Below are 12,666 nucleotides of genomic sequence, written 5' to 3' on the forward strand. Positions count from 1 at the left end.
CACGGAGGGCACGGGGCTGGCGCGGCCGGGCGCCGGGGAGGACGGCGAGGAGGAGGCGGCGGCGGCGGAGACGGCGGCGGCGAGGCTGGGGCCAGGGAGAGAGCCCCGGGGGAGAGGCGCCCGAGCCTGGCCGCGGGAGCATGTGGGCCCGGAGCGGAGCGCGGGGCGCGCTGCTGCTGGCGCTGCTGCTCTGCTGGGACCCGAGACTGAGCCAAGCAGGTAGGGAGCGTTCGGGCATGGGGGCGGGGGTATAGGGGACCTTTGCGCCCCATTCTGTCCCGAAGTTGAAATGGTCCATTACTGCGTCGGTGTGCACTTGGGAAGCGCAAGGGCACCCAAGTTAGAAGGTAGATTTCCCCGCCCCACCAAAGTGGGCGATGGCGCAGCCACCTCGCTGGGGGCACTGGCCAGGTGGTTCAGAGTAAGCTTCCTGCCCCCCCCCGCCCCCCTCCTAGAAGGGATCGCTTCTTTTCCTTGGAACGGGTGTCCGAGTCGGGATCTGCTCCTCCCGGGGGACTGGTCTCCAGAGGCGGCAAAAAAAAAAAAAAAATAGAAAAGACTATTGCTGCTCGGGCCAGGTGTGCGCTTGCTTGCCTTTCGCCGGCAACTTCCGAGACCTGGTTCCTGGCTCTTCCAAGCTCCTACGCGCTGCACCCACCGGAATCCGCAGACGGGAGGGGGAGCGAGAGACCTGCGGAGCTCGGAAGAGCGGGTCCGCTCCGCTAGCGGGGGGAGGTTGACTTGAAGGACTTGGCTGTAGAAGGGGGAAGGGCTGAATACTGCTCGTACAGCTTTCGCCGCGACCGCAGGATCCGCAGGTCTGGAAGGATTTTTTTTCCGGGGTTTGGTGTGTGTGTGTTGGGGTCGGGGGGGAGTACATAGTGATCCTGCCAAGTTTCCTTTTAAATGGGTCACTGACATTCTTCCCCTTCCGGGGAGCAGACAAGATGCGCTCGCCTACAGTGGGCCTGCAAGATGCCTTCAGCGGGTTGGTGGGCTCCTGAAATAAAGTCCCATCACCACCCCCACCCCCCTCTCGCCCTGGTTGTGTACACCTCTCGCTCGTCTGTAGCTGGGCCCCGCGTCGCTGACTGGGTTGCGTCTTCTAGGCGAGCCAACCTCTCTTTGGTGCCGGAACCCAAGTAGGTGGGCTGGTGGCGGCCGCTGGACACCTGGGCTCCCGGGGCGGGGCAGGGTGGGGTGCGGGGGGGAGCGGCGTCCTGCACGGAGCCCTCTGAGTTGAGGCTGAGAATGAGGTAGGAAAGCTGGCGCAGAAAGTAGACGAGGTGACGCAGCCCTCCCCCGCCACCTTCCGCTGGGATGTTGGCCTCCGCCCCCCACGTACACCCCAATAGCCAAAGATTCCTCGCTCTGGAATTAATGATTCCCACGGCCTAGGAGCGAGGGCTCGGTTTTAGCACATCCTCCACTTTTTTTTTTTTTTTCCAGCCCTCTGTTGTAAAGTTACGACACAATCATTTGATCCAAGTTAATTACGATTTGGGCAGACTCTGGTATTTAAAGCAGTGTTTTGAAGTTGGAAGGTAATGATGGGGGAGGGGGCAGGCTGCTGAATGACCAACCTTGTTTTAAAGAGTGCAGTTGAATGTGGGAGTTGCTGGGCTGAGGTGCTGGTTTCTGGTTTGAGGGTGTTTGAGGGGAGGTGATTGAAGGGTAGGGTGAAGTCTCTGTAAACGGCACTTGAGCAGGATCCGGGCTTGGGAAACTGTTTTAGAACCAGCCCGGCAATGGGATCAGGAATAAATACTGAGGTTACTGAGGGTGGGGGGAGGGCCTCTGCTGGGCAGGAAAAAGACAAGACTGGCTGGCCTAGAGTTCTCCAGAGCCGGGTTCAGCTGGGGAGGCTGGGGGCGGCCTGCCTTTCCTGCTTAACAAAGCATCCAGCCCCCACCTTCCCCAGAGGAAACCCCAGGCCCAGGGCTTTGATGGATTTGGGCACAAACGGAGCCCAGCCAGAAACGGCCTCTAATACCGGGCTTTGATTTCTCACTAGTGAGCAGAACCGGTGTTGGAATTGTGCTCATTACTTAGCCCGGCAGGGGCTGCCTGCCCTCCAGCCTGGAGACGGGCCAACTGGTGGGGTCTGCGTGCAGTCTTCCCTCTACCCGGAACGTGAAGCCCTTAGAAATATGCCTTCAGGAGGGAGAACATGCCCCTTTCTCCTATGCAGCCCATTTCTCTAATACCACAGGCACAGAACATCTTTCAGAATGTTCTTTGGGTCTGCCCAGTGGATCCTTCACAAGTCCTGTTTCATGGATGGGGAAAACCAAGGCCAGAGTGTTGGCTTTCCTCGAATCTCGCCTTCACTGGACAACAGATTGCGGACTTGCCTGCAGGGCTGTTCCTCTCCAATAGCCAGGCTGGTTCAGGTCACACGGGACTCCTCCTTGTGACCCCACCCACCTCTGCCCTGAGGCTTATATCAAGCTGCGGGAGACAAGGCTGTCTCCACAGAGGGGGGCTCTTTGGGGGGGGCGTGCAAGCTCCCATCAGGTGGCAGACACTTCTCTTTTCCCTCACCTGCCTCCCCAGTGGGTATGGGGATGAGCTCCCTTTACAGCACCAAGGATTTTGAAGCCATAAAGTTTGGTGGTGGAAAAATCAAACCCGGAACCATAAAACCCCAGACCCTTAGAAGGAGGTGTCAGCAAGTGACTGGCCAGCAGAGGCCACTTCAAAAGCCCTGGTTGGCCCTGAGGATCTCCTCTCACCCCTCCCCTTTCCTGGAATTTTTAGAATCTTGCCTTGGCCTCAGACTGCGATGGTTGAGAAGGGACCCTGGTATCATGAGAACACTTCTTTTTAATATGTAGTTAAAATCAGAGTTTTCCCAGGGTCTCTGCTGTGTGTGCAGGTGTGTGCATGTGCGTGGGTGTGGTGTGGTGGCCCATCCCACGTCTCCCTCTACACTATAGCAAACACCCATCTCAAGCAAATGGAAAATCAAGAGTGTCTTAATGCGCTTCCTCATTAAAGTGAAAGTATCACTACAGGTAATTTCTCTCCTCCCTCCTCTCTCCACTCCGCCCCCCCTCCCCCACAACTGGGAATTCCAGAGGACAAAACAATTCCCCTTTTCCAACCCCTTTACTTAACCTGCTGAAGCTTTGGGACAGGCCCTGACATGCCCTGGGGGTTACATGGGGACTCAGGGATAGATCTGGGATCTGAACTCAGGCCTCACGAACCTCAGGCGGGTTCTGACTCCTTCATACCACCAGGCTGCCGACGGGCCAGCGTGGGCCTGGGACTGAGCTGCGGAATTGAGGCCCCAGGGAAAGCAGGCAGCTGAAGATAAGGTTTGTTTGGTAGTTAGGTGAGACTGGGACTTACAGCAGGATGGGGGTCAGAGGTGGAGTCAGGAACCGGGACCCCAGAGAGGTGGAACAGGGCTGGGCCAGAGGTCAGAGGTAAGGCCTGAGACTAGCCAAGTGCCTAAAGGTAGCTCCCCACCCCCACCCCCACCCCTGTCCTAATCCGCCCCAGGTGAGATAAATCACAAGCCAAACGCCCTTGGGCTGCAGAACTACTTGGCTCTACGTTTTAAAGCTCTGCCTTCGTTTGTATAGATGGAGAATATATTTTTACTTTTTACTTTGAAGCTTTTGGGAGCCCATCTCCTCCCCACCCACGTTGTTGTTGAGTTTCTAGCTGTCAGGCCTAAGATGAGATCTTCCCATCTCCCCTTCCCCTCCTCACCACTGTCTTCTAAGGAGGGTGTGGGCTGCCTAGGACTTTGGGGGTGAGGGTAGAGAAGGATCCCCTCCTTCCAGGTGCTTGGAGAGTAAGGTTAGTGCTTCTGAATGGTCCGTCGTGGAGCGCAGCTCCCCCCCCCCGCCCGGTCTAAGCCTGCTATTTTGACCCTCAGCCCTGCTGTTGAGGTGGCATGGAGACACCTTGGAGCCCGCCCACCGAAGCCTGTAGGAAAGGGAGAGGGGCGGGGTCACGCTTCGGGACTGGGACTGAGGAGTAGAGAGACCCTGCCCCCTTGGATGGGGATCCCCAGGGGAGAAGGGAGGGAGCCGGGCGTCCGAGGCCACAGCCCGCGCCTCTCCTAGCCTCCTCTTCTCCTCCTCACCAGTTTCCTAAACAGCTTCCACAAATGGAGTCATTAAAGCTGTGAAGGCAAAATGAAACCAAACAAGTGCCTTCTGGGCTTTTCTCTTTATTTTTTTTAAGGGAAATTTAAAATACCGTAATTAGAATAATACGAGGAAGGGCCTTTTCGGGAAGGTCGAGGGGATCGGTGCAGGGCCCTCTTTGATTTGCTTCCGAAGTTGGGGCTGGCGCGCCCCTCCCGTCCCCCGGGGGCCTGGGGGAGGTCTCCCGACCCCGACACTCACTTTGGGGAGCCGGCCTGGTCGCCCGGCTGGGAGTTGGGGGGGCGCGGGATTCGCACTCGGGCCCGCGCCGTCCCCGCTGCGGCGCCCCTTCCTCCGAGCGGCGGCTTTTTTTCTCGCTAATGGCAGCGAAAACACAGGCGAAGTGCGCGCTTAAATCAGCCGCGTCCCCGCTCCCCCACCCCTTTTGTTCCCCGTTCTTCGCTCCGACAGCGGCCCGGCGCTGGTGGCGCCCGAGCTGACCTTTGCCGGCCGCGCGGCCCCACTGTGATGAGCGCCTCCCGGCGCGGGGTGGACGCTGCCACCGCCCCGGCCGTGCTTACCTGCGGCGGCGCACCTGGGCGCCCTCTCCTCCTCCCTGCGCCCCCCGCACCCCTCTCTCCTCCTCCCTGCCCCCCTCCGCGTCCCCCCCTCCTCCTCCCTCTCTCCCGGCATCCCCTTCCCTCCCCTTCCCTGCCGAGTTGAATCCGTCCGCAGGAGCCCCCGGCGCTCAACGCCTCGGCGCCCAGCCTCGGTCCTCACCTCCCAGAACAGGCTGCCCCCGGCGCCTCACAACTTTCCCTGCGCCGGGTGGCCGGGCTCCGGGGGGAGGCAGGCTCCGGGTGTGAGAGTGTGTATTAAGGAGTATGCGTGTCGTGGGAAGGGGTGAGAATGTGTATTAAGGAGGCGGGCGGAGGAGGGAGTGTGCAGTGAAGGTAGGTGGGGTGTTAGGTTATGGAGGTGAAGGTGCGGGACAAATAGATGTGTCAGCGAGGGTTGTGCCTCTGGTATACGGGTATGTGTGAGGTGGGTGGCTACGCGTGTTTGGGTGTGTGGGGGCGTGTGCAGTGTGCATATGGGCACAGCTGTGGTGTGTTTGTGTATAAATAGGTATGTGGTGTGGGGACGGTGAATCACCACCAGGCATGAGAAGCTCCATCCATTGTATTCTGTCAGGGATGTCTCTTCCTGGTGGGATCCAGGCCATTTGCTTTTTAGCACTGAGACCTTTTTTTGCCCTGCACTGGGGGCTGCGAGCAGGATTTGGTCCAAGTGCCAGATTCCGGAGTTGGAAGGGCAGAGGCCAGGTGTGGTGTTGTGCTCTCATCCCCGTCGTATGTCCCCGGCCCCCCCCCCTTGAGGGCAGATAGGACAGGTAGGTCCTGCTTCTCCAGAGGGAGGAAGGTCAACCATGGATAGGTCCTAAAGCCAGTCCAGGAGCTTGATTGATGGCCCCCAGGACAAGGGTCTGAGTCGTCAGGTCACCTGCAGTTGACTTCCAGCTTACCAAGAACAGTGGTGGTGCACCCGTAGTTTGGAGATCAGCTCTCTGGCCTAGGTCTGGCTCATGCTGCAGCCCCCTGGGGCAGTGGGGTCTCCGGGAATTTGCTAGAGAAGAGGCAAGCAGAGCTTGAGTGAGTGGCATCCCTCATGGAAAGCAACATAAACGGGCATGGCTGGGGCTGGGACTGTCGGTGGAAGTAATTGAAAGTGGACACGTGTGCACGCACACACACAAAAGCCGTACTCCACTGTCCTTACCACTTCCTTGGTCACCAAGAGTCCCTCTGCTTTCCCACTGCTGCCTATACTGACTGCCATCCTAAACACTAGGATAAAAGATGTGCCGTTGTGGACCAGGGAGACCTACAGGAAAGTCACAGCCCCACTGCTGGTGCATTAGTTTATAAAACCTCTTAAAGATGGCACCTCACTTGGTCCTTGTAAGAACCCCAAGGGGAGGGGATGCCACTTAGGAAGCTGACCTGGAACCCAGGTCAGAGCCAGAGCAGCCCTGGCCCCAACCCTCAAGGTGGTCACTATGCTGGATGCTGATGTCCACTTCAAAACCGGGATGACCTCCAGAGAGCCTCAGATGTCAAGTGAGGGCAGAGTTGGTATATGTAGGGAGAACACAGCGAAGAGTAAACTTTCTTAGCCTTGGGGCTTCCTGGAGGGGGTGATGGGAGCCAGACCTTGACTCTAAGAGCCTGTCCTGAAAAGATGGGGAGGGGGCTAGCTAGCTGGGGTACCTGGGCAGGGGTGCCCGGCCCCAGGCCTCTCCCACCCTCAGAAAATTGGCCCCCTCGGCACCTGCTTAGCCACCGCCTTGGCAAGCGCAGTCCTTGATGAGGCAACCTCTGGTCTCATTTCCACTTCTGGGCCTCTCGGCCTCATCTGAAGGGGTGCCCTTGGGGAACTGACCCTCCGCTACCTCTGACTGCAGGCTGGGGTCTGGGGCGGAAGCTGGAGAAGAAAAGCTATCTTATTCTTTGATTCTCTCCCTGTGGGTCTTGAAGATGGAGTGAGTCCCGAAAATACTTGTTACGTACTAGTAGGCGTTATGTCAGGGGCGGGAGCACAGGGTGGCATCCTCCTGTGTCTTCTGCCATGCTCCCACCAGAGCAGACAAGGAGGAAGGACAGAACCCAGGGCCCAGGAGCCTCTGCAAGCCAGTCAGAGGGGGAAGGTTTGTTCATTCCCCCCGGCCACCCCTCCTCACAGAGACCCTTCTCCAAAGGCCTCGGCGGCAGGTACAAAGGGTGTGTGGCATGGCCGACTGGGATTTCGAGGAGGTTAATGTAGCCTTCCAACATTACCACTTACTAATTGTGGCCTTGGCCGCTCACCTAACTGGGTCGTGCCTCCGTTGCCTTGTCTGTAAAATGGGAGTAGTAATACCGTCCTCGCGGGGTGGTTTTAAGGATCACATGACCTGATTATGATAAAGCCGTAGCACAGAGACAGCCCTGTGATGCCAGAGTCAGCTTCCTCTAGGGGCAGTGGGGGGAGGAGTGGGGAGGGAGGCCCAGGGCCTGGAGGCCCAGCAGCTCCCGGCCTAGGAGACTCTGGTGTTTGCTCTTCTGCTGCTGTGTGACAGCTGCCTTTTCCTCCCTGGATCGTAGTTGGTCTCCCCTTCTGGAAGTTTGGGGTGGGGAAAGGTGGAAGGATGACCTTTAAGGGCCTCAGGGTTTTGTTTCTGGGGTTTTTTTTTTTTTTTGGTTGTTTTTTGTTTGTTTGTTTTTGTCTAGTTCTTTCTCAAGAGGCCCCAGCAGCCAGCACGAGACGGAGGTAGCCGAGGCCCAGAACCTCTTGTGTTTACAGAGGCCCTTCTAGAAAGTCAATATATTGACTGGAATGCCCTTGTGAGCATTATGTGGCCCTGGGTCTCTCTCTCTGAAGCCATAAATCACCCTTTGGGACTTCAGTCCCATTTTCCTGCTCTATAAGCATCTCCTGTGTCAGAAGCCGAGAGCCCCAGATGCCAAGCAGGGCCCGGGGGCAGAGAAGGACCCCACTGGCAGAGGCAGCCTGAGTCTTCGAGAGGAGAGGCACTTGCTCCTCTCACCCTCCCACGCCCACCAAGGCTCCGGGGTCCCTGTGGAGGGGGTGGGGGGGACACACTCTCAGACCTAGCCAGACCATTCACTGTTTCATTTTGCAGGGGTGGAGGATGGCCGATCTTGTGGGTAGGGAAGGTCCCCACATCCTGTTGGAACAGCAGCCCAGCCCTGGAACTCAGTGTACATGATATATTCCTTCAAACTGAGCAGGCTGGGCTCTGCAGTCGGAGGGGGGTAATGCAGAGGCCTGACCCTTGAATTGACTCGTATCACTTCTTGAGGCCTGAGCCACGTGCCCAGGGTGCGCTGCTGGGGTGCAAGAGTGAGGGAGAGGGTGCAACAGAGAGGAGCTCACTCACAGGTGGCCTGGGAGGGATTCAGTGCGGTGCTTTGAGGGCAGGCTGTGCAGTCAGACCACATGGGCCATATCCTGTCTGGGGCTCCCTCTGGCTGTGTGTCCTAGAGCGAATTGCCTACCCTCTCTGAGCTTTAGTTTCTTCATTTGTAAAATGGGACTGCTAATAATGCCACTTGCATCCGATTGCTGTAGGGAAGAATGAGGTAATACAAACAGGTGCATTGCACGTTCTCAAGTGCTCGGTAGCATTCACCGTCCTCACAGCATCGTTATTACTGATGTCATGTATTGTGTGGTACGACGGGCGGTGCTGAGGCTGTTGAGAGAAGCCTCCTGTGGGCCTGCAGGGCTAGTCAGGGAGGGCTTCCTGCAGGAGGGAGGGTGTTGTTTGGTCTTTGAAGGATGAGCAGAGTTTGGGGAGGCAGAGAGGGCGTCCCTAGTAGGGGGTTTATTTGTGAGGGGGTGGGGGTGGGAACGTCTGACTCATCTACCCAGGAAACAAATTCCTAATTCAGCCACTGACTTTTATCTGATCATCTGATACCGCAAGAATTCTAGGGCCAGGAGTCCCTTGGTACTGTGGAAAGAGCCAGGCTTTGGGATTAAAGCAGCCCTCCACCCTCCATAGCAGCTGCCACCTCACTGAGGGCCTGGGCCAGGTGGCTCAGTGTGTCTGGACCCGCACATCCCCCCCTGTGAGGTGACCTGCCCCCTTCGCTGGGCAGTGCTGTGCTGTGAGATGGCATATGCGATCCTGGCACAGAGGAGGTTCTCTTGATTTCTCTTGCCTTCCCTCCCTCCTGCCTCTCCCCGACCTGATCTGGCTGAACCCTGGCAGGAACCGTGCCTTGCTTTTCTCCCTGGACATCTCTGGGCAGGAGAGCAAGGAGACAACGGCAGCTTCCAGGTTGGCCAGAGAGCCAGGGAGAGGGTCAGGAAGAGGGAGGCTGCCTGCCTGTTCTGGTCCCAGGGGCTCACCTAGGGCTGGTGGGTACCAGGAGGCATCCCCAAGGTCTGGGAGGAACATCTACTGAGATCACCCAGGAGCCTGCAACCCCCAGAGGCCTCAAGTGGCGTCTGGAGGCATTACCGGAGTCAGGAGACAGAGCTGAAGGAAAGCAGTTCTGTAATGCGATCAGAGGCGCCCGCCTGCCCAGCCTGGGGCATGAGCACCCATGGAGGATGCCGAGCTTACAAGAAATTGAGTCAGAAATTCCAGGAAAGTTGTTCCTGGCTCCTTCCCCCATCCCACCTTCAGGCATTCTGTGACATAGCAGACACAGTGAGCGGTGGCCCAGGACCAGGTGGCAAATATTGTACGGGGCAGCCTCCCACCCTTCCCTTTCCCTGTCACTGAGCCCAGGCCCTGGGGACCTGGGTGGAGACAGGATGGGGTTGAACAACTAGGTAATGAAAGAGCAGCTATGACACCAGCTGACTAGGGGACTGGGTCTGACTTTGCTCCCTTGCACGTCCCTGGCACCCAGCCCAGTCCCTGGCACCCAGCACAGTACCTGGCGCATAGAAGGTGCTCGATAAACACTTGCAGCGTGGATGAATGAGAAGTCACTGTCAGGCCTTATTCACCCAGGTCATTGCTATGATTCAGTCCCCCCTGTGCTTCGGACTTGCTGCAGTGGGTGGAACCAAAGAATCAGGAGATTCTCATTGCTTTGCCTACAGCCTCCCCCTCTTTGCCTACTTCTGTCTGTTCATTCTCTTCTGCTTCTGTGTTTGAGCATTTACTATGTATGTACCAGACGACGTGATGAAAGTCAGAGCCAAGCCTTCAGTGGTCAGAGCCCCTAGGTATGAGAGAGTGTATTCACTAAGTCCAGGGAAGCCACAAAGAATTAACCAAGTTTCGCTGTCAAGTCAGCCCAGGCCCTTGTAAAATGTTTGTTTCCTACTTGCATTCGCAAGCCCATTGATCAGTCCCCTCCAGCTTGCCTTCTCGTGGCTCAAGAGAATGCCATTGCATGCATATGGGCTCGGGCTGGGGACCACATGTGGGCTGAGAGGGTACTTCTTGAGGGTCCGTGGGCAGGGTCTGACTGCAGCCCTCAGCCGTCCATAGCAACTGCCACCAGCTCCTTGGCAGGAGCTGGGTTTGGTGCAGGGGAGCAGTTCTGGCTGCAGGATCTGACGGAGCCAGGTTCTCCCTGACACTGTGTTCAGGGCTAACATTCAGGGAGCCTCCCTGGGAGAGTCAACCCCCTCGGGCCTTTGGCCAAGACAGCAGTAGGCCTAGCCAGTACCACCCTTCCAGCTGGGCACCCACTGGCTCTTGCCAGGAGCCCCCATCACAGGCTGAGCTGGAATTCCTACCTGGCAGCCAGCCAGTCGGCTGCTGGGCACAGTAACCCCTGCTGCAAATCTGATCTGGCCCCATATTTTCCTGCTGGTGCACCCCACTTCTGTACACACACATGCAGACTCAGAAGAGACAACAGCGGAAAGACCCCTGAGCTAAGGATTGGGAAGCCTGGGTTCTAATTCGATCTACACAGCTAATCTGCTGTGTCACATTGAGGTAGTCCCTTTCCCTCTCTGGGCTTCGGTGCCCTCATGTGTTCAAATGAAGAGGGTCTGCCCTAGAATTAGAAAACTGAGTTCAAGTCCTGTCTTGGTCACTAACTATAGTTCCTCAAGCCTGCACCTCCTTGCTGTTAAAAAAAAAAAAAGGAGCCCCGATTGGTTGTTGGGTAGACCAAACAGAAATGGGGCATAGTCAATAAAAGCTGGTTTCCTTTTCTTTCTACCCAGGAAGCAATCCGTTGCAGGTTGCTGGTTACAGCCCTCGCTTCTTTCTAGTAGTCCCCTTTTGACATGGGGAATATCAGACATAAGGTTCACGGTGGCCTGCTGGGGACTTAGTGATCCACCTGGGGTTACAGCAAGGGGAGAAACCTGCATGGTCGTATGCATTTAGAAAGAGCACTGGACTAGACATCTGGAAGCTTCAGCTCTAAGCCCAGCTCTGTGTGACAGAGAATTCACCCACCCTCTTTGAACCTTGGTTTACCCATCAGCAAAAGGAATCAAAGAAACTGCCTGTCAGGTAGGGCCAAAGGAGAAAACACCCAGGGAGATGCTTTGGAAACTGTTCTCCAAACCCGAGAAGCTGATTTGACGTGGAAGGAGGCGGGTAGAGCAGGGTCTCTTGTTCCATGGACTATGTGGTTCATCTGAGAGCTGTTTGCTGGGGGGTGGGGAGGGCTCACCATTCGTTTCCCTGGCTGGAACCTCCCACTCGTGGTGGGCCCTGGCTTCTCCCCTAGCCTGGCTGGCCACGGCTGTTGAGCAAGAGGACAGAGTTTGGGTCTCTTCCCACCCCTCTCCATGTTGCACACCCCAGAGCAGAGGAGGCCGGGGTGCCACGTCAGGGAAGGTTAGTGTCAGTGCTGGCTTGGATGTGTCTGAGCCAGCACGCCATCTGCCATGCCCACCAGAACTTACATAATCCCTCGGCCGGCTGCCCGTTCTTAGAAAACGGGGCAGGCAGGACCAGCAGGGAGTGGAGGGGTAGGGTTTTCTTTGCCCTTTATTCCCTGGCAGCCCACACCTCCCCGGACTAGCGTTCCTTCTCTGAGCTGCTCCTATACCGTCTGGAACCCGAGACACGAATGCAAAGGCTGAGGTTGGATGGGGACGTGGCAGGCCTCGAGGGCTGCTCGCTGCCTGGCTTCGCAGACTTCAGGGGCCTCCGCAGGCTGCTTGCTGACAGCACCTGGCCCGCATGCTCGCCAGCCCCCTCGCACCATGCCTCTGCCGGGCTCCGATGAGGTGGGGCGAGGGGGGCAGCTCAAGCTTCCGGGAAGTAAAGGCAGACCCTCCCCCACTTCCTACAGAGACGTTCCCCTTCCCACATTTTATCACGTCGTGAGCATTTTTCATATATTAAGTAACAGCCACGTACCACTGCCCACTTATGACCGAGACCCAAGGTGCAATGCTGCTTTTTTTCTTTGCCAGCTGCGTGATGTGGGCCCGGCCGCTTCCACATGGTTGGTCTCTGTTTCCTCATCTGGGAAATGAGAATAATAAAGCCTGCTTCCATCACTTCAGTCTTGAGGGTTTGAATCAGTTAATACTGCATGTAGAGGACAGAGGAAGGGTTCCATTAAGGCTAGCTGTCATCCTTGGTACTCAGTTCCGTTCTCTCTTTTTTCCCCCCTAAGAAAATGATACAGAATGACCAACTCTGGGTCATTCTAGGAATGCAAGGTTGGTTCAAAATCCATTCATAATAATAACAAGCCGAATTAATATCATACGCCAGATTAATGAATCTAAGGAAACAAAATCATGTGATGATCTGTATAAATGCTGAAAAAGCCTTGGTCAAAATTTAACACCCATTCGTTGTATAAACACTCAAAAAAATAGCAGTTAAGGGATTTTTTTTTTTAGCCTGATAAAATATATACATACACTAGTCGTACAGCCAGTGTCTCATCTAATGGGGAAACAAACACTAAAGACCTTTCCATTAAGATCACTAATGAAGCATGGATTCCCACTGTCTCTTCTCTTCAACCCTGTGCTAGAAGCATTCGCCGATGTGATTAAACGAGAAATCACTTAGAAGCACAAAAATGGGTAAAGACTAAAAATGGGT

General features: G+C 56.3%; 1 protein-coding gene across 1 annotated transcript in view; it reads left to right on the forward strand.

Moving 5' to 3' along the window:
* The first annotated feature begins 6 nt into the window (after window positions 1–6).
* The window catches only part of UNC5B (unc-5 netrin receptor B), an 81,719-nt gene continuing 69,059 nt past the window's right edge, over window positions 7–12,666 (forward strand). Inside the window, exon 1 of the mRNA XM_019807732.2 lies at window positions 7–219. Coding sequence (XP_019663291.2) covers window positions 141–219 — 79 coding nt within the window. The 5' untranslated portion in view covers window positions 7–140. The remainder of the gene's footprint in view (window positions 220–12,666) is intronic.

This window comes from Ailuropoda melanoleuca, chromosome 6 (assembly GCF_002007445.2).
Source record: "Ailuropoda melanoleuca isolate Jingjing chromosome 6, ASM200744v2, whole genome shotgun sequence".
NCBI lineage: Eukaryota > Metazoa > Chordata > Mammalia > Carnivora > Ursidae > Ailuropoda > Ailuropoda melanoleuca.